At 41.6% G+C, this 21,570-nt stretch overlaps 1 protein-coding gene across 1 annotated transcript in view; it reads right to left on the bottom strand.

Moving 5' to 3' along the window:
• Positions 1 to 5,217: 5,217 nt before the first annotated feature.
• Positions 5,218 to 21,570, bottom strand: part of LOC102997911 (EF-hand calcium-binding domain-containing protein 11-like) — a 102,271-nt gene continuing 85,918 nt past the window's right edge. The window contains exon 6 of the mRNA XM_057542847.1: positions 5,218 to 5,378. Coding sequence (XP_057398830.1) covers positions 5,324 to 5,378 — 55 coding nt within the window. The 3' untranslated portion in view covers positions 5,218 to 5,323. The remainder of the gene's footprint in view (positions 5,379 to 21,570) is intronic.

Below are 21,570 nucleotides of genomic sequence, written 5' to 3'. Positions count from 1 at the left end.
ACCTTGAAGAGATAGCCCCACATGCGAGCAAATAAATATGTATGTGGACGTTCACAACTGACACGTTCATAGCATCTGTTCATTCAACAAGTAGCTACTGTCAGCCTACTGTGGGGCAGGCACTCGTCCAGATGCTGAGGATTCCACAGAGAACCAAACAGACAAATTTCCTGCCCTCCTTATCTTCCAGGGGTAGAGACAGATAATAAACAAAACAAAAAGTAACCTCTATTGTAAAGTACATTAGATGGTGATAAGTACTACAGAGAAGAGGGCTAGAGAAGGCTGGGAAATGTTCTTTATAAATACCCTGAGCAAGGAAGACCTCACTGAGAAGGAGACTATTGAACACTTGAAAGTGTTAGGAAGCAGGCTTGTGTATATCTGGGGGAAGAGCATTGCTGACAGAAGGCAGAGCATGTGCAAAGGCCCCGAGAGAGGAGCATACCTGGCATGTTTGAAGACAAGTGAGAAGGCGAGTATGGCTGGGGCAGCATGAGCAAAGTGGGAGAGCTATAGGTGAGTATGGGCGGGGGAGACAATGCCGGCGGGGGGTGGAGGTGGTGGGGGTGATCATTTAAGGCCTTGTCCACCAGTGTAAGGACCTTGGCTTTTATGCAAGTGAGACAAGAATCCACAGAAGCGTGGCCTGACCTGCTGCACATTTGAAAAGGATCCCTCAGGTTGAGAACAGACTGTCGGGTAAAGGCAGAAGCATGGAGCTGACTTGGGAGGCAGAGCTGGTGCTGACATAATGGATGTGGAGAAAGAGAAAGGAGCCTGAGATGATTCCAAGGGTTTTGGCATAAGCAACGCAAAGGATGGAGTTCCGTGAATTAAGATGGAAAACTTTAAGATAAGCAGGTATGGGGGAGAAGATTAGGAGTTTGGCTTTGAACGTGGAGATGGCTATCACACATGCTTGTAGAGAGTTGGATGCAGAAAAATAGAAAAGCTAGAAGCAATTTAAACATCACTAACAGGGACTGGTTAAGTAAATTATTATATATTGATAAATAGCTGTTACAAAGAATGTGATATAATCATACTATTATGAAAATTTGTCTGTGATGCATTATATGGAAAAGCAAGTTGCAGAATGGTATGCAGTATTTTAATATTATATTTATGCATAATCTATGTGTGTAAGCATGTGCATGTATATGTTAGTTTATATGTTCAGAAAAAATGTGGATGAATATACACCAAACAGCTAATAATATTTATCCAGGGAATGGGATTGGCAGAGGGGAGAAAGGAAGAAACTCATTTTACTTTAGTTTCTATACTGTTAGAACTTTTCAAATGAAGAACATGTATTATATATATACTATAAAAGCTAACAAAGATTGAGAAGTTTTAAAAAGTGTTTTAAATGATGCTTGGTTAATATGTACGCAAACACTCGCAAACCCAGGCACATTTCATTAGTTATTACTATTTTTTTTTTTTTTTTAGATTTTACTGAAGTATAGTTGATTTACAATGTTGTGTTAATTTCCTCTGTACAGCAAAGTGACTCAGTTATATATTCTTTTTCATATTCTTTTCCATTATGATTTATCACAGGGTATTGAATATAGTTCCCTGTGCTATACGGTAGGACCTTGTTGTTTATCCATCCTATATATAATCGTTTGCCTCTGCTAATCTCAAACTCCCATTCCTTCCCTCCTCTACCCCTGCCCCCCCCGACCCTTGGCAACCACAAGTCTGTTCTCTATATCTGTGAGTCTGTTTTTATTTTGTAGATATGTTGACTTGTGTCAAATTTTAGATTCCAAGTGATATAATATGGTATTTGTCTTTCTCTTTCTGACTTACTTTGCTTAGTATAATAATCTCTAGGTCTATCCCTGTTGCTGCAAATGGCACTATTTCATTCTTTTGGATGGCTGAGTAATATTCCATTGTGCATGTACGTATACACACCACATCTTCTTTATCCATTCATCTGTCGATGGACATTAGATATTCTTTGAAATGAGGTAGAAACTTTGTGATTGCAGCTCTCAGCTGAAGTGGCAAGCAGTCCAAGATACAGGGTGGATGGTGGTGGGAAGTAAAAGAGTGAAAGAGGGTATGTGGAAAGGGGAATGGAGGAAATAAAGCAAGGGATAGGCATACTTCAGAGATCTAACACTTGGGCTGGGACAGTACTGAATCTCTAGACACGTTTTTGTTTGGCGAGCACAGTGCTTTTTCCATTTGTTAAACATGGATGCCTTTAGGCAACTTAGGAGCTCTCCAGGTTGCCAAAGCCCCACCACTGCCTGTGATCTCCCACCCAGCCTAAGTCATACATTTATGTTACCGCTGCAGGCAATGGCTTTTCCACTCCTAGGCTAACATGCATTGGCCTCTTATTCTGGGCTGGGACTGTATTCAATTCTGCCTTGTGCTCTCTTGGGCCCCTAGGTAACGCCAGAAGATTAAGAGCATTAATAATGTTTCCCACGAAATCTGCACATCTCATCTATCTCCCTTTTAGCCATATTCATATTCTTAGACATGTCGATAAAAATTAAAGTGGCCGTAATACCAGTTTTAGTTCATACTTACGTTGTAAAAACGTGAACTGTACAAATCAGCAGGCAATGGAACCCTGACATCTGATTTCATTTTGACAATTCCTTCTTTCCCTGGACTGGTAAGAGTTCCCTCTGCTTCAGGACAGAGTAGCACAAAGATACCACAACCCAAATCACTATTAAAATGACTGTAACAGGGAAAGATGGAATATAATAATATGACACATATGCAAAGTAGGTCCTGCTGGCAAACACATTCTGAAGGTGGGGAAAAGAAACCTTGGCAGGTAAAGGCCAAATAAAGGAAAAAATAAACTCAGCGTCTCTTTTTGCCATGCATCCTTCTGCACATTAAATAATACCCATTCTAAGATGACTTTAAGTGGCTATTAACATAATTATTTGTGGAATGAACGATGAATGAATAAACAAATAAATGCTCTACATGTGGCATCTCTTTATCTCAATGAAAAGAGAGCCCTGAATAGTTCTCTGTGGAATTCTTTTTTCAAAGTGGGTTTCAAGATCTAATTATGGCCCCTAGGCTGATGTTTGGCCCTCGAATTTTGGGTTTGGAACATGGAGCTAAGAGAAACTTTACGACATTTCTCTTAGCTAGAAGGGAAAAGGCCATAATGTTTAATCACATGTCTCTAGGGGAAAAAAAACAATTTTGAAAATGTTCTATTTCTAATAATCATGGAACATATATTGCCTTTTAAGATTTGTTTCTCAGAACAGCAGAACTCATTTAGTCTAGGAGAACACAGTGTGGTTCTTAATTATTTTTTTTTCTTTTCTAGATTCTCTGCCAAGAACTACACAGCAAAATGAAATGACAGTGCAGGAGACAGCTGCTAAGTTACCTCTTTGTTGTATTTCTAATAAGATAGGGACATCATTTCTGTTGCTAATGTATAGCTGTATTAGTTCTGAAATAAGCTATTATGGTTTTTTCTCCCTCAGTGGACTCCAGTTCCAATAAGTAATACATCATTCATAATTGGAAATGTGTATCCCTCCAAAAAGAAGTTTGCTCCTTCTTGCTTAAACTTTTAAAGACTTGAGTTCCTTGCTTGAATTTGAAACGACTGCCTGATTTGCATACATAATTTGAGATTGATTGAGCACCCACAGGTCAGGGCTGAGAGTTTAATGAATAAGAAGAGAAGCAGCTGAGGGCAGAGCTCTGAAAAAGACAACAATGAAGGGAAGGAGACTCAGAAAGCTGCCCGGAAAAGCAGGAAGAGCATGGGTGTCAAGGGCAAAGAGCATGTTTAGTAGGCCAGCTCACTTGTGTCAAATACTGTGCAGAAGGGCTAAAGTACCCATTGGCTTTAGCCAGTAGAGGTGACTGTTGGACCTGATCGGAGAGGTTTCAGCCGAGTTATTGGGGCAGAAATAAGACCACCATGGACTGGAGGGGATTTGGAAATGAGAGGCAGAGGAGTGACTGCAGGTTAAAGGCAGAGTGTTAGACAGAGGAGATCACTGATGCAGTTAGGTCCCCAGCAAGCAGGAAGGGGCAGAATCCAAAGTCATGGTGGAAGGATCTGCCAGAGGCTGGGGGGCAGGGAAGCAGCCCCTTCACCTCTGAGACAGGAGGAAGGTGTCATGGCGGCAGGTGGGGCTTAGGGGTGGAAAAAGTTAGCCATTATCCTCCATCCTTATCCTCACCATCATTGTCAACAGTGTCCAGTAAAACTGCAGAGCTGGGGGGGGGGGCAGTAAGTAAAAGACACTGTGGCTTTGGTGACTTCTCTTTTCTTAGAGAAATGGGAAGCGAGGCCATTTGATGAGAGTGACAGAGAAGAGGTGGGGCAGGAGCCTGAGAAGAGTGGCGAAGTTTCGAAAATGTTTTGGGGGAACCAGGAAGAAGCTGGTGGTCCAGAGGTGCAACTGGGACGTGAATACTGCTTATACTGTTCCCATGGCAGGCCCTCACCAAGCCTGCGTAAAGCAGGAAGACGGAGACTCGGGTTGCCGGGTACGAATGATGGAAGGACAAGGGGGCTAGGAAGCCGAGGGCCTTGCTGAGAGCGTGATGGACCAGAGGACCCAGGCCAGGCGGGGAGGCTCACAGTCTGAGAAAAACACAGAGAAGAGAAGGGACTGGAGGTCTTGATGAAGATGAAGATCAGGTGCAATGGGACCAGCACTAAACCCAGGCCAGCGGGGACCCTGCCCTGGGACCTGAATTTCAGAGGCCTCTGCTCTGGCCCTTCTCTGGCTGCACCCCTCTCCACAAAGGGAGTCTGCAAGACGAACGAGATGTGCCCCCCCTCCGTCCTCCATCCTCCACCTTTCAGACCCCGTTCCAGGTCCCTGGGACCCTAGGATTCCCTACCCAAGCAGCCTAAGCACGCTTTCAGTGCCTGTGCAGGCCTCTTCCTGAGGGTCCACCCAAAGGGTGGCTGTTCGTAGGTCATGTGGATTGAGGTGGGATGTGAGGGCTGGGCGTCCACACAAGTGCATGTGAGGCTCCTTATCACCTGGAGCAGAGCCAGGGACAGAGGCCAGCTCTCCCCCATGCCGTGAGTGCCCCACGTGGCTCGCCCAGGAACCGATGAGTTCCACATCACAGCTTTGCCTTCGAGTCATTATTAAAGTATATTTGTCAAGGTAGGAAGATAAAACATATTTTACCTAATAGTTTACCTTGATTTATAATTTTCATATCTCTAGACATATAGCATGCGGGCTTCTGTTTGTACCTTGCCCCAGGCCCTGCAAACGTTAGGGGTGTGCCCGAATGAGAGATTCAGCTGAGTAAGAGGTTGGAGTAGGGATTATTAGACTTCTGAGTCAACATGGCAGGGTAAACACTTGCTGAAAATTCTCAGTCTGCTGCAACATATAGAAATAACAAATGAAATTTTTTTAACAAAAAAATCACATAAGCCTTGTATTATTTATTTATTCTCTACTTTCATATCCCTCCAATCCATTCCCTGCCTTGCTCTGTGCCTCTCTGGGCCCTATTACCCGCGCTTCCTTGCTGGTGCCTTCCAGCTGGGTTTGGCCAACAGAAGTTACCAGCAAGAGATAGGAGAAGAGGAGGAGAGAGGATGGGGTATTTCTTTCCTGCTCCCTCCCTGCCTCAGGTCTTCCTTCTGGTAGTGGCTACTTCCCTCCAAACTCAGCTTCTACCCTCCTCCGTAGCTCCAGCTGTCCCTGGCCTCCAATAATAACATTCTCTCCCTTGTCCCTTCAGACTGGGAGTGGTGACAGCTTCCTAGTCCCTGGTACCTCAAATGACCTTGTTGGATTCTTTATTCCTGTCCATACTTCTGTAAATAGTTTCTTCATTAAAATCTCTTGAATTTAAGTATCTGAGTGATGCTCTATTTTCTGCTGGGACCTTTACTGATTGAAACCATTTTCTAAAACAAGACAGGAAGGTATGTGAATAGAAAAGGATCATAAGCCCCTGGTGCTAAGTGATGACGAAGACTCTGTGGCCATTGTGAGGATGGGGTGGGGGCAGGCGCCAGAAAGACTGGAGGGGTCTGAGGTTTCTACATCTGCAAAGGGGAAGGGACTGAATATGCCTCACAGATATCAGGGGTAGGGTGGGGTGAGAAGAGTTCCATTTTTTTTCGGTTAGGATCAAGACCCCACATTACCTGTGACTAGAAATGAAGATAAGATGCATATATCTCACTAGCAACTGAGTCTGAATCACATGTGGGCACAGAAATTTTTACGTCCCTGTAGTAGGATTCCCAAGCCATGCTTAATTTATGACTTGTTTCAGAGCTAAGAAATTCCTGGGTCTGGGATTGAGGAAATCTCAAAACCACCCTTCAGAGAGAACCCTTGTAGAGCAGATCCACAGGGGAGGTAAGCTCTCAAGAAAAGAAAAGAAAACTACAAAATATGCAAGGATATGCAGCATGATTAAATGCACTCTGACAAAAGAGACAATTCACATCTGAGGAAATAGCTATAATAGAACACTCTGAAAAAGACATTTAAAATCCTCAATGTCATCATAATGGAGGGACCAATACCTATCAAACAAGACTGTGAAATCAGAAGGGTGTGAAAGAAAAAGAGTTAGAGATGAAAAGAAACCAACAGAAAATCTTGTAATGAAAAAATATAATTAGCAAGTTTCATACAGCTTAAGAGAGATTTAATGAACTGGAAGGCAAAACTAAGAAAATCTCCCACGATGCAGTAGAGAGAGATAAAAAAAGATAGGGGGAAACACTGAAAGGAAAATTAAGGAGACAGATGTAAGGGGAAAAAATTAAGGAGAAGATGTAAGGGAAAGCGCTGACATTAAAGAAGTTTCAAAAGGAGAGGAAAAACGGAGGAGAAAAAAATTTAATGCTGTAAATATCAGATTAAGGGAGAAAAACAATATGAGAACTTCACATATGTAGGGGAAAAAAAAATCACAGAAGCCCAACATCTATTGACACATGAAAAAACTGAGCAGATTTGGAATATAAAGGATTTTTTTCCTTCCACCAAAACCCTATAGCAATATCATACTAAATGGTGATATAAAGACTTAGAAGCATTTGCATAAAAAGCCAGAAATACAACATGGATGCCCACTACCAACCCTACCACTCAATACTGTATCAGAGGTCCTGGCTCACAGAAAAGAGTTATTTGAAGGTGAGATTTTAGAAATGGTGCACTTCCTGGTAATGGTCCAGACATTACCAGGACCAAACAATGGTCCTGCTAAGTGAGCAGCCAGCTAAAGTAATGGAGATGAAGGTCACTGGAACTGAGAGGGCGAAGGAACTGAAAATCTAAAGTACTGGGTAGCACCCAGGATGATGTCAGAGGCTGTATGTGATGCAGGTGATCTGGAACTTGATGGATGACAGTGCCATGGACACAGAAAGCAAATCAATCAGATTCGGGATGATCAAAAAGGGAGGGTCTACCATAGGGTGGGAAATGGTCTCCAAACAGCATTGTGCTTCTGAAGTAGTGTTCCCTCAAAAGACCAACTGAGCAAAGCTCTTGAAGAAGAGCTGAATGTCAGCGAAAGCAAGAAGGAAGATGCAATGTTTTACCACTCAGTTAAGGATGTAGGAAAGTTCACTTGCAATGAAAGAAAGATTCCAAGGATGTCCTTGGAAAGCCTGAGTGAGGGGAAGAGTGGAGGCCAAGTCAGAACAAATGAAGATCCAAGTAGAATAGGCATGAGACACCCAGAAAGAGTGGAGGGGCTTCTGTTTATAACAGAGATGGTGGGGCTGGGAGCCAGATGGGATTAGGTGGCATGGAAGACAAAGCTCTCTCCATTACTCTGTCCCAGCCTGGATAGTGACAGGAGAATCCACTATACATGTTAAGAAATGGAACAGACGGCCTCTTGGGGGTTACACTGGGAAGAAATAAAAAAATAAACTCTGACCTCCTGATCAGATCCACTAAGTATTAACTGCAGATTTCTCAATTGACAGTGCCCTTGTACTGTACTGTAGTCCACACTTATAAGTACACAACACAGGGATATTCTCATTTACCAATATTAGAAATTTAGAGAAATTAGGATATGTCATTAAAGAATGTATCTGGAACAAACACCAAAGTCTTAAATACAATAAATATTTAGTAGAGGGCTGTAGACTTGGAATCTATAAGTACTTAATGGCTTAATCTTATACTGAAGCTACTTGAGATATTTTATTTCACAATTTCAACAAAGAAACTGTTTCATACTTTGCATAATTAACCTCAGAGAAATAGATTTTGGAGACCAACGTCTCTGTTGATCACTTAGCTTAGCTGTGCCCCAAAAGCAACTGTCTCCATTACATCTGTCTTATCATTTCCCCTGATGCAGAACATGGCATGTATAAGTCTTAGGAAGCATCCCTTTCAATAAGGAACAAGTATCAAAACAAGCAAGGATTGGCATCTGTTAGCCTATGAATCTGGACTATTAATTATCTAAGACAAACACGGTGTATTCCAGAAAATAGTACCCATTCATCCACTTTTTTTCCAAAATAGAAATGCACTACATTTAATTTTCGGTTCTCTGTGTTTTAAATAGACAACTCAATAGAGCAATAAATGTCTTCATAATGAATAGATTTTTCTACATAGGGAACTCAATGTCAGGAGCATAGATGAAGATTTAACCCGGTGAACATAAAATTAAACAACAGAACACACAGGAATAATTTGAATTGGCTAGAAAATATTTTGGTTAAAAAAAAAAAGAATCACTATTATTGAGGGTAATTTTTAGGTTGTGATACAAATGCATCATTGTGTAAAAAGAAAAGATTAAATTACCAATATCTGTAATTTAATTACCAATATCTAAAATAAGATCCAGCTCTCTGTGTATCCTGCCTTTCTCCTCATGTAACTGTTCTACTTGGCCACTCTGGTGAGCCCCTCTAGGCTTCGTCTTCCCTGTCTTCTTCCTCACGCTGCTCTGTTTTTTTTCTCCTTTGATCCAAACTCCCACTGCTCTCCTCCTAAACCTTTCCAATGGGTACCACGGAGCTTCCGTTTCTAATTAAACTATTCTACATCTTCTTCAGCTAATGCTCACTGTACCTTATGCCTTAATTGAAACTTGGTTCTCTGTTGGAGACATAGCTTCCCTCCACCTGTTCTCCAAATCCCCTTCCCTCCTTAGTCTTCTGGAACCTCACCATTGATTTCCCCTTGCCTCTTGTATCTTCAACCTTCTCTCTCTATGGGCTCCTTCCCATAGAATTATAATAATCTCACATCTCAACATCCCTCTCTCTCTCCCCACTCACCCACCACACCTTTTTCTATCTTTCCCCTCCTGTCCTCCACCAACCCCCTCCTCTCTTCTCTTCCTCTCTCTTCCAGCTCTTGGAGCCTACCGCTCCACTGACATTGCTCTGGATACAGTCAATGACTCAACAACTACTTTCTTGTTGCTCAATCTAGAAGACTCTCTTAATCATTTCACTGACTTCTTGACAACACTGGTCATCACTGACCCCTCCTTCTTCCTCTATCTCCTGGATCTCAATAGTCTCAATAGTCTCTGCGGAGACCACATAGTCTCTGGATTCTCTTAATTCTCTGGGCACTTTTCCCAGCCAACTTTGCACACTCTTTCTTTGTTTATTCCTAAATGTTGGCACTCCCCATGGTTCTCTCTTCAGATAGTCTTCCCTTCTTGTCTAAATCCTTCTCTCAGCAAGATCTCACTCATCCTATGCCTTCAGTTACCATTTATATACTAATAACTCTCAAATCTATGTCTCTTGTCCAGCTCTTCCTCCTCAGCTTCAGAACCACATATCCAAATGCTGACTGGGCATCTCCTCTTGGATAGCTCGGAGATGGCTCAAATGGAATACATCCTCCCCCTTTTACAACCTGTACCTTCTGTTTTCCCTCTGTCAGTGAGCATTATCGTTACTCCCAGGTGCTAAACCTGAAACCTAAATTCAGTCTTGTCAAAAAAATTTTCTTAATTGAAGTATAGTGGATTTACAATGTTCAATGTTGTGTTGTTATCAAATGTACAACAAACGGACTCAGATATATATATATATATACTTATATATATATATTATATATATATATATATATATATATATACTTGAATCAGATATATATATATATATAATCTTTTTTCAGATTCTTTTCCATTATAGGTTATAACAAGATATTGAATACAGTCCCCTGTGTTATACAGTAGGTCCTTGCTGTTTATCTATTTTATATATAGTAGCATGTATCTGTGTATCTGTTAATTCCAAACTCCTAATTTATCTCTCTCCCCCACTTTCCCCTTTGGTAACCCAAGTTTGCTTTCTATGTCTGTGAGTCTATTTCTGTTTTGTAAATAAGTTCATTTGTTCATCTCTTATATGTGCAATCTAAAAAAATGATACAAATGAATTAAATTTAGTCCTGATACCTACCCTTCCCTCCTTAACCACACCCAATCTATTTACCTAGATCTGTAAACTTCACACAAATCTCCCTTAAGTCTGTCCACATCTCTCCAACACCTGGGCCATAGCCTAGCCCAGGTTCCATCATCTCTTGATTTGGTTGCCATGGTGACCCCTAACCGGTCTCCCTGCCTCTAGACCTCCATTCTCTACAGCCAGAGAGATCTGTGTAAAATGCAATCTGAAGTCGCTCTCCTGACTTAACGCCCTCCCCCGGGATCCTCCATTTCCCCTAGGGGGAGGTCCTCACACACTCACAAAGCCCTTCACGACCTGGCTACTGTCTTCTAGTCCAGCTTCACATCTCACCATCCCTCCACTCTGTGCTCCTGTTACACGCGACTTCTTTTATTTCTGCAGTGAAGTCATGATCTCTCACATGGGGACCTCTGCACATGCTTTTCCATATACCCAAAGCAATCAAGCTCTCTTTGCCTGGCTAACTCTTACTCATCCTTCAAGTATCACCAGAGACATTAATTCCTCCTGGAAGTCTTCCCTAAAAAGGGCCAGGTGCTACCATATCACTTTGTGCTTCTCCTATCATGACACTTCCCACTCTATGGGAACTATCTGTTTAATTGTAGGTGACTGCTAGCTCTGAGGGCAGGGCCCGTGTCTGTCCAGTGCACCATACCATCCCTGTACCAGCGCAGGTCCAGTACATGCTAAGTATTCTATATGTACTAAACCAGTGGTTCTCAAACTTTGTGCCTTCAGGATTCCTTTAAACTCTTAAAAACTCAGAACTCCAAAGGCTTCTGTTTATGTGCGTTATATCTATCAATTGTTACCATACTAGAAATTAAAACTGAGAAAAATTTAAAAGATTAATTCATTTAAAAATAAGTTAATTACGTTGTAACATAACTTTTTAAATGAAAACTAAGTAAGCTTTCCAAAACAAACCAAAAAACTGTGGTAAGAGAATTATTTTACATTTTTGCACGTCTTTAAAATTCTTAATACATTACAGCTGGATTCTCCTATCTGCTTCTGAAATCCCTTTGTGGCATTCTGATTGTGGTATATAAAGAAAAATACAGCCTCACACAGATATGTAGTTGAAAAGGGAGGAGTATTTTAATAGTTTTTTCATATAACTGTAGATATTCCTTTTGATATTATACCATAACTCAGTAAGTGGTAATTTCTTACAGGCTAGCTGCAATGTATAATTTGAAATCATATCAATTAACTTTTCATACTTTGCTACATTAAAATCCTTTGGTGTATTTTGTATTTTCAATGGATCTTTTACCCAACCATGATTTTGTAACACCATGCATTGGTTATCTTCTAAATGTTAACACATTTCATTATACAATATTTTAAAAACTACATTTGTTAATATCACCACTGAATTTATCAGAAAAGTCTTTAAGTATTGAGAAACTGTCAAGCTCACAGTGGCAGATATAAGTTTCCCAAATTTTAACTTTCACTTGAAAGCTTGAATTTTAGCATTGGCAACAAATACTGTCACAGTTGTTTTCCTTGAAATGACAGGCTCACTTCGTTCATTTTTAAAAAAATGTCGACCAAGTACTCAAGTCTAAATAACCGTAGTTTGTCTGTCAGTCATTCTTTCAAATAAAAATAGTGTTCCATTAAAACAGTGGCCAGTCTAGATCTCAACTTAAACAACTGGGCAAGAGTTTTTCCTGGAGACAATCATCATGCCTCCACGTGTGACAGAAATGCAGTATGGGTACTTCCCAGAATGTTAAAAAGATGTGCACTTGAGAATTAAGATTTAATAAAACAATTTTTTATTGCTTCATCAAGGATACTCAAGTGAAACTGACTTTTCTTTTTCTTTTTTTTAGCTGTGAGGGCAAAGTGGCGAAGTATACAATGATTATCAGTACAATTTGGTATTACTGCCTTGATTTATGCTAAAAACAGGTGAAACGATTCATGCAGTGCTACCTACCACAGATTTTGCATCATCAATGCAAATGTCAAGAGAGTGAAACAAGGCACACAGTGCCTTAGCATTATGAAAATAGTTTGGGCCTCAGAGACCCCTTGGGGCCGGGGATCACACGTACAGAACCGCTGGGCCAGATGAATGAATACAAGGAAGGAGACCGCAAGCCAGCTTGGGTGCTGGTGCCACTGCTGCCCAGCGCTGGCCCTCCCGACCGGAAATCCAGCCTGAGCACCTCCTGCATGGCTGACCCCTCTGCTCTTACTCTTGAGCTTCTAGTTGCTTCCTCCCATCCAACCCGTAGGTGTTGACACCTGGGCCTTAAGAAAGTCCTGGTTGGAACCTGATCTCCTGGTTTCATTTTTGTTATTTCTGGGACCCGGCTTTGGGTATCAGCCCGCTGGCCTTAGGCCCCATGATAAGGAGTATTTTTCTGGACCATTCTGGGGTGTACTGGCCAGATTTACCTCTTGCTAGCTCTGTGTATTGCACTGTGTGTGTTGGAGAAGGCAGTGGGGGAGGGGAAGTACAGGGTTAGGGATTTGGTACAAATTGATATTGTTTAGGGATGTACCTAACTTTGAAAGTAAAACAAAACTGTTCTGCTGTTTTACTTCTTGTAAGACAAGGTGAACTATTCTTATACTCTTGCAGATAGGGCTCAAATAAAAACCTTCATCTGGTCAGTGAATATAAATTGAAAGAAATGACCAACATATTACAGTTTTAAAGCTGTGTGCTCATCCATTTCTCTCCCATCAGTACCTTCTGAATACGCATCAGGAGTTCATCCAAGTATGAGACCTTGGTAAATGCATCTTTTAAATATGAAAGTTAGAGTTGGGCCTGCACAGAACAAGGTATCATTTCCTGAAAATAGCTTCCAGCAAATAGCAAATTAATTTAGTAGCAAATTAGTATAATTTTCAAGGTGGTCCTTTCTATTGAGTAACTCATTTTTATTGTTACACAAGAAATGCTTTCTTCTCCTTGCATACCTCTTATATTACTTTTCTGAGTAATTCTTTTTTTTTTTTAAATTTTTTTTGGAGTATAGTTGATTTACAATGTGTTAGTTTCCGGTGTACAGCAAACTGAATCAGTTATATATATATATATATATATATATCAGTTATATATATATATATATATAGTTATAGTTATATATAGTTATAGTTATAGTTATATATATATATATATATATATATATATATATATCTCCATTCTTTTTCAGATTCTTTCCCATATAGGTTATTACAGAATATTGAGTACAGTTCCCTGTGTTATACAATAGGTCCTTGTTAGTTATCTATTTTATATATAGTAGTGTGTAGATGTTAATCCCAATCTCCTAATTTATCACTTCCCCCTGCGTTTCCCGTTTGGTAACAGTAAGTTTGATTTCAAGATCTGTGAGTCTGTTTCTGTTTTGTAAATAAGTTCATTTGTATCTTTTTTTTTATGAGATCCCACATATAAGTGATATCAAATGATGTTTCTCTTTCTCTGTCTGATTTACTTCACTTAGTATGATAACCTCTAGGTCCATCCATGTTGCTGCAAATGGCATTATTTCATTCCCTTTTATGGCTGAGTAATTAATATTCCATTGTATATATGTACACATCTTCTTCATCCATTTCTCTGTCAATGGATGCTCCCCTATCTTGGCTATTGTAAGTAGTGCTGCAACGAACATTGGGATGCATGTATCTTTTCTTTCTTTTTTTTTTTTAAGAAATGTATTTATTTTTTAGATTTATTTTTGGCTGCGTTGGGTCTTTGTTGCTGCGCAGGGGCTTCCTCTAGTTGCAGCGAGCAGAGGCTACTCTTCACTGTGGTGTGCGGGCTTCTCATTGCAGCAGCTTCTCTTTGTTGCAGATCACAGGCTCTAGGCGTGTGGGCTTCAGTAGTTGTGGCATGCAGGCTCAGTAGTTGTGGCTCGCAGGCTCTAGAGCACAGGCTCAGCAGTTGTGGCGCACGGGCTTAGTTGCTCCGCGGCATGCGGGATCTTCCCAGACCTGGGCTCGAACCCGTGTCCCCTGCATTGGTAGGCAGATTCTTAACCACTGAGCCACCAGGGAAGCCCGATACAAACTGTTATGTATAGAATGGATAAACAACAAGGACCTACTGTTTAACACAGAGAACTGTATTCAATATCCTGAGATAAACCATAATGGAAAAGAATATGAAAAAGAATGTATATATGTGTATAACTGAATCACTTTGCTGCACAGTAGCAATTAACACAACATTGTAGATCAACTATACTTCAATAAAATAAATAAATAATAAAAAATAAAGATGTCCCTCCCAGTTAGGGTATAAACACTCCTCTTGGGGAGTGACATATTCTTTACTTGGTGGCCGGGAAATCTGATAGCATCTTCAACTTTTTCTTAGGAACCTCTTCCTGGGATTGGTAGGGGAAGAATATAAAAGTCCTAGATTCATTTTTTTCTCCTTTTGGGAAATGTACAGCTTACACTTTCTGAAGAATAGTGTTAATAATAATAATAATAGCAGCTGTCATTTGTTAAGCATTTGCCACGTGCCAGCTACTGGGCTAGGCAGTTTATGTAGATGATTCTTTACCGCCTTATAACAAGATGGGTACACGTTCTCTCACTGTTTCATAGTTAAGCGCTCTGAAGATTAGAGAAGTCCCTTGCCCGAGGTCAGTCAGCTTGTAAGTGACGGAGCCAGCATTCAAATCCAGGCCTTCTCCCTTCAGAACTCAAGATCCTAGCTTCTCAATGGCTGAGGATACCGCACGCCACAACTACTGAGCCTGTGCTCTAGAGCCCCCGAGCCACAACTACTGAGCCCACGTGCCACAACTACTGAAGCCCACGCACCTAGAGCCCGTGCTCCGCAACAAGAGAAGCCACCACAATAAGAAGCCCGCACGCCGCAACGAAGAGTAGCCCCCGCTCGCCGCAACTAGAGAGAGCCCGCGAGCAGCAACAAAGACCCAACGCAGCCAAAAAAAAAAAAAAAAAAAGTTTGCATCTGCTAATTCCAAAGGGGGGGACCTCTTTAGACATAAACATTTGGATTAATAAAAAAGAACTATAAAAAGATGCACTCTTATCAGATGAAGGACACCAGTGTGAGGTCTCAACCACAATTCTAGGCCTTGAGTCCCTTGATCTCAATTCTGATGACCTTCACCTCTACTCTGCTTCAAAAACTGAACTCAATGGCAAGACCAGGGGCCTTGTCAACTATTCAGAACTTCTCTGCATATGAACTGTTGAGTGTCAAGATCCCATTCACTGTGGATAACTCGCCATTCTTATGACTCTACTGCTCATTTATTCCCACCTTCCTTTCAACATCTTCTGAGACTCCTAGGACCCTGACCGCTTAACGTTCTCTCAGTCTATGAAGGGCCGTCCAGTTTTACTTGTCCTCTCCCTAGCCTAGAGCCCACAGGGCCAGCCTGTAGTTATACTGACCAGTATCCTCAATTCTCTGCCTCCTCATTCCTCCTAACACACCCAGCCCACATGACACAAACGCAAGATCAGTCCAGTCATAATTCTCCGGCCAGGCTTTGGATCCCACCAACCACCTCCTAAGGCACTAGGCTCCTTCAATCGCGTTCCTATACCTTCACTTCTATCAATACTTACTCTTTCTTCCCAACACATATATGTTGTTAAATATCTCCCTAGATTCCCAGTTACTTCTCTAGCAGCTGATTCTTCAAAAGTCGTTTCCGCCACTTCTCTCTACTTGCTCGCCATCAATTCACTCCTCGACCAAAGCAACCTGGCTTCTGCCGCCATTACCTTATCCAAACTGCATTTGTTAATATTATCGATGTTGTTCATCTTGCCAAGTCCAAGGAATCCTTTCTAATTCTTACCTTTTATGACTCTGCCCTGTGGCACCTGAAACGGATGATCCTTCCTTCCTGCTCTAAACTCTCAGCTTGCCTTTTAAAAACCAGTGTTGCCCGGGGCTGCATCCTTGCCCTCTCCTCTTCTCACTCTATAGACCCTTCGGGTGTAATCCACTCAAACCCAGGCCGGCAACTACGCCCAGGACTCACAAACGGGTACCACCTAGCTTCGATGTCTCTGATGAATGGAGACCCCATATGCAGTTTAAAAATGTAGACTCTGAATTCAGACAAACTCGCATCCAAGTCCTGTCTCTGCATTCAGCAGCTCTCTGGCCATCAGAAAGTTATCTTACTTAAACCTCAGTCTCCTCAGCTACAGAATGGGAGTAATCATATCACTGGTATCTACGCTAGAGTTCTTTTGAGGATTAGCGCATGTAAATTATTTCTTTTGAAATAACACATGTAAAAACACATAGTTAATAACGCTCAACAATGTTAGCTACCGTTGTTATTACAGGATTTTTTTTAATCTAAAAGCCTCCAAAGCAACTCAAACTTCACGTAATAAAAAAAATTAACTTGGGACTTCCCTGGCAGTCCAGTGGTTAAGACTCTGCATCCCCTCTGCAGGGGGCACGGGTTCGATCCCTGGTCGGGGAACAAAGATCCCGTATGACACAAGGTGCAGCAAAAAAAACAAAGAAAAAAACCCCCCCAAACCCCCATGAACTTAATGCCCTCATGCTCCTCCTTCATTGTAGTAATAATCATAATAGCTTCTGTCTTTCAAGTTTTAATTTTTATCACTAATCTGCAAGTTAAATATTAGCGACCCCATTTCACATATAAGGAAACTGAGGCTTAGAGAAGTTAGTTACTCTGCTGGAAGTGGCAGGAAAGTGATGGTTAGGATTCAGACCCTAGTCCTTCTGACTCCAAAGTGAATGCTTCCTGGCCCTGGTATCTGACTTTAGTGTTCGAGTCCCACACCAAAAACCCAGGGCATTTATTCTGGACTTCTTCCATCTTAGGCACATCTAGCAATGTGCTGGGGAACTGGCTCTCCTGCAAAAAAGAAAAATTTCCTGATTTGCAGCATTTGCTGATTTCAAGCTACCAAGGTGACATCACTGAATGTGAGCGAGGAAAAAGATGGGCAGAGCTGGCTTGAGGGCCTGCACCAGCGGCTCCAGCAGACTACCGGATCCCTAAGGCCCCAAATCCTGTTAATTCAGATCTAAATAACTTGACTGACAGCAATTTGCCAAAAACAACTTAGTCAAAATCAGGTTGGTGAAAACAGCAAAGTATACCGTCTGGTGATAGGCTGCAGACTTTTTTCCTTTTTATTTGCTAATCTCTCCAGCCTCCACACCCCTCAGCCTTCCCCCTCCACACTCCAGCCTGACCGGACAGCTCTCCACTCCTCCCAGGCACCACGGTCTCCTCACCTGCAGTGCCCCTGGCCTGGAACGTCTATCCCTCCGGCCTGCCATCTTTCCCTGGCTGACTCCTGTTCTTCCTCACCTTTCAGTTTAGGCATCAGCCACAGGGGATTACCGGGAACAGAGTAAATGTCAAACAACGGGAGTTAAGTTGGAATAGTGCAAATGTGAGACAATTGGAAGACTGCTTAAACAAATTATACTAGTTTTCAAAACACACATGGCATGACCCTATTTCAGTAGGGAAAAATGCACATAGACACAGAGAAGGATCTGAGAAGCTAGTCTCTAGGGGTTTTAGCAGTGATTTTCTAAATAATGGGTGGGATTCTGTGCATTTTTTTTTTTTTTTGTCTATAGTTTCCGTAATAAGCATGCATTGTTTTTGTAATAAGAAAACCTATTTCTATAAAGCCTTTTTATCGTTAATGTCTTTGTATTCCAATTGTTCACAATGATAGACCATTTTGGACAAGGATGAGTGGCTGACTATTCATTGGCTAGAAAAAGAACCTGGAAAATAATGGAAAACAGGTAATTGTGTGTGCGTGTGGTTTAAAATGACACATTTATTATGTTACAGTTCTGGAGGTCAGAAGTCCGAAATGAGTCTCACTGGGATACAATCAAGGTGTCAGCAGGGCTGCATTCCTTTCTGTGGCTCTACAGGAGAATCCATTCACTTAGCCTGTTTCAGGTTCTAGAAGCTGCCTGCATTCCTTGGCCCGTGGCCCCCTTCCTCTAACTTCAGAGCCAGCAGTGTTGGCCTGAGTCCTTCTCACACTGCAGTCTCCCTAATTCTGACTCTCCTGCCTCCATCTTCTCCATTTAAGAACCCTTGTGATTACACTGGGTTCACCTGGATCATCCAGGCTAATCTTATCGTGTTAGCTGATTAGCAGCCCTATTTCCAGCTGCAACTGTAATCCCCCTGGCCAGCCATGTGCCCTTTGCCCCAGTAACACAAACTCCATGTCCCTGAACATGTCATGTGGCTTCAGTTCTCCATGCTTCTGCATGTGCTATGTGCTCTGAAATGCCTTTAAAACACATATGTGCGCACACAGCGTGACACAATGTGATTAACAGGATCACACCATAGACTATCAATAATAATCCTATCTGCCCTATGGACATGATGGTGCCTTCTTCACCTTGGCATTCTGAGTGTCTCTGGAACTCAGGTACCCAAAGCGTGCTCTGTATACCAGCAGTATCAGTATTACTTGGGATTGTGGCTACTAGATATGCACATTTTCAGGCCCTGCCACAATATCTACTGAATGGGCAACTATGAGGATGGGGTCCAGGAGGGGTGTTTAAAAAGTCCTCCAGGTGATTCTCATGCACCGAAAGTTTGAGAAGCACTGACCCAGGTCCTCCTTAATGTTGGCTGAATGAACTGATAAATGGTTAAAAACATGTGATGCTCCTTTACATTTTTTTTTTTTTTTTTTTTTAATTATTTTTGGCTGTGTTGGGTCTTCGTTTCTGTGCGAGGGCTTTCTCTAGTTGCGGCAAGCGGGGGCCACTCTTCATCGCGGTGGGCGGGCCTCTCACCGTCGTGGCCTCTCCTGCTGCGGAGCACAGGCTCCAGACGCGCAGGCTCAGCAGTTGTGGCTCACGGGCCCAGCCGCTCCACGGCATGTGGGATCCTCCCAGACCAGGGCTCGAACCCGTGTCCCCTGCACTGGCAGGCGGATTCTCAACCACTGCGCCACCAGGGAAGCCCTCCTTTACATTTTTTAAAACACACCTCCAGTCCAAGCTTTTGCTTTTATATGTGTCAACCTGGACCGATGTATATGTATATACATAAATAAAATAAATAACCAATCTTTTCAAGATGCCCAGTGAAATTTGACTCACTGGATCACTGTAGGACATTAAACTTTCTTCTCTATAAACAGGCAGTTAACACAGGGCTTCATTTATTATTTGTTAGTTGTTCAGTAGCTACATTTGCATTACAGTTCTGAATTTTGGTTGCAGGAATAGAACCCCAGGAAGGTAAACTCACAGTGTCTTGCCTAGGACCACACAGCAATTTAATGAGAGGCCAGGTTCAGACTGAGCAGCCTCAGAATTTCCCGCTATGGCTGAGTGTACTGAGTCACAATGTTGTTCTACCTTCATGTATATCACGGTAATTAACTTGGCATAGAGACCTCAGAAGGTTACAGTAAATACTTTGTTTTGTGGTCAGGTAATTAAATGTGTAAAGGTCCCTACCCTCTGTTTGATCATTACCTAAAGGACATTCCTATGGGGCCAGAAGTGATTTGCTGTTGTTGTAATATAGGCAGCCTTTTTACATCTCCCTCTGTAGCTGTTGAAATCTTGGCTCGCACCCAAATGCCCCACTTGGGTTTTGTTCAGGAAAGATTTCTTCCAGCTGCTTTATTTGTTGCACAATTACATGTATGAGCTTCCAGAATGTACAAGATCACAAGTCAAATGAAAGGCTTCAGCTCCCAGTTCGCATAAAGAGATAAAATTTGAAACCAAGAAAAACAACAAAACATGGCTAAATGAAGGGCTAAGTAGAAACGAGACTGAATAGTATTCTTACTAAAAGGTTAGCACGTGCCAGAACTCGAAAGGAAAATGAGACACCATGGGGTAATCATAGTATCCTTGTGCTATGTTTATGGCCACACTTGCAAAGGGACTCAGACTCCCTCTTTAGCATTTACAATTTGGGGCACAGCAAGCTGATAGAAACAAAAATATATACCTGTATTTAAGCAATTATACTCCAATAAAGATGTTAAAATATATATATATATATATATACACACCTGTATTTAAAAATAAAAACTTGCACACTCACATTCATAGCAGTATTATTCATAATAACCGAAAGGTGGAAACAACCCAAATGTCCATCAACAGATGAACAGATAATGTGTTATATACATACGATGGAATACTGTTCAGCCTTTTAAAGAAAGGAAATTCCTTTTAAATGTGGATGGCCCTTGAGGACATGATGCTAAGTGAAATAAGCCAGTCAAAAATGAGAAATACTGTATGATATGAAGTACCTCGAGTAGCCTAACTCACAGAAACAGAAAGGAGAACGGTGGTTGCCAGGGGCTGGAGGGAGGGGAAATGGGAGCTTCAGTTTTGCAAAATGAGAAAGTTGTACAAATTGGTTGTACAACAATATAAATATAGCTAATGTTATGGTACTATACACTTAAAAATGGTAAAAAAATAATAATAATAAACGCAACCACATATAGAGGACTTCTGTTTTAAGGATTGGAAGAGTATATTTAAAAATGAACTGAGGTATCCTGGAGATTGGCCATCATTGATGTCAAGAGCCTGAGGATCAGGATCAACAGGCAGGTCTACATGGAAAATGTAAAGTAAGGGGAGCAGGAGTCAACGGTTACTTGTGGCAGATGGCAGAGTAACTGAAGAATCTGCAGATAAAGAACTACAGGTCATAGGATGTGAGACGAAGGTGACCTTTGGCACAAACCTGGAGAGTTGGACCAAAGGAGGAAAAAAAATCATCAAATGCCAAAAAAAAAGTCTGGAAAATTTAAGAAGCAAAAATCGGAGGTTTCATGAATCACAATATTGGGTCGGCCAAAAAGCCCATTTGAGTTTTTAACAGAAGAAACCGAACGGACTTTTTGGCCAGCCCAATATATACTGGAAAGTATTTAGAAGTTGATGGACTCCCAAACATCGTTTGAGCTTCAAACACATCACACACGTATCCACTGTGATTAAGCCTCACAGGCTTGCTATTGGGCTGGCCAAAAAGCACGTTCGGGTTTTTTCCACATCTTACAAAAAACCTGAACGCACTTTTTGGCCAACCCAAATATATCACAAATGGGACAACTGG

This window comes from Balaenoptera acutorostrata, chromosome 3 (assembly GCF_949987535.1).
Source record: "Balaenoptera acutorostrata chromosome 3, mBalAcu1.1, whole genome shotgun sequence".
In the NCBI taxonomy this organism is placed as follows: Eukaryota; Metazoa; Chordata; class Mammalia; order Artiodactyla; family Balaenopteridae; genus Balaenoptera; species Balaenoptera acutorostrata.
The sequence above is the reverse complement of the archived record's forward strand: the minus strand, read 5'-3'. Positions and strand labels throughout refer to the sequence as shown.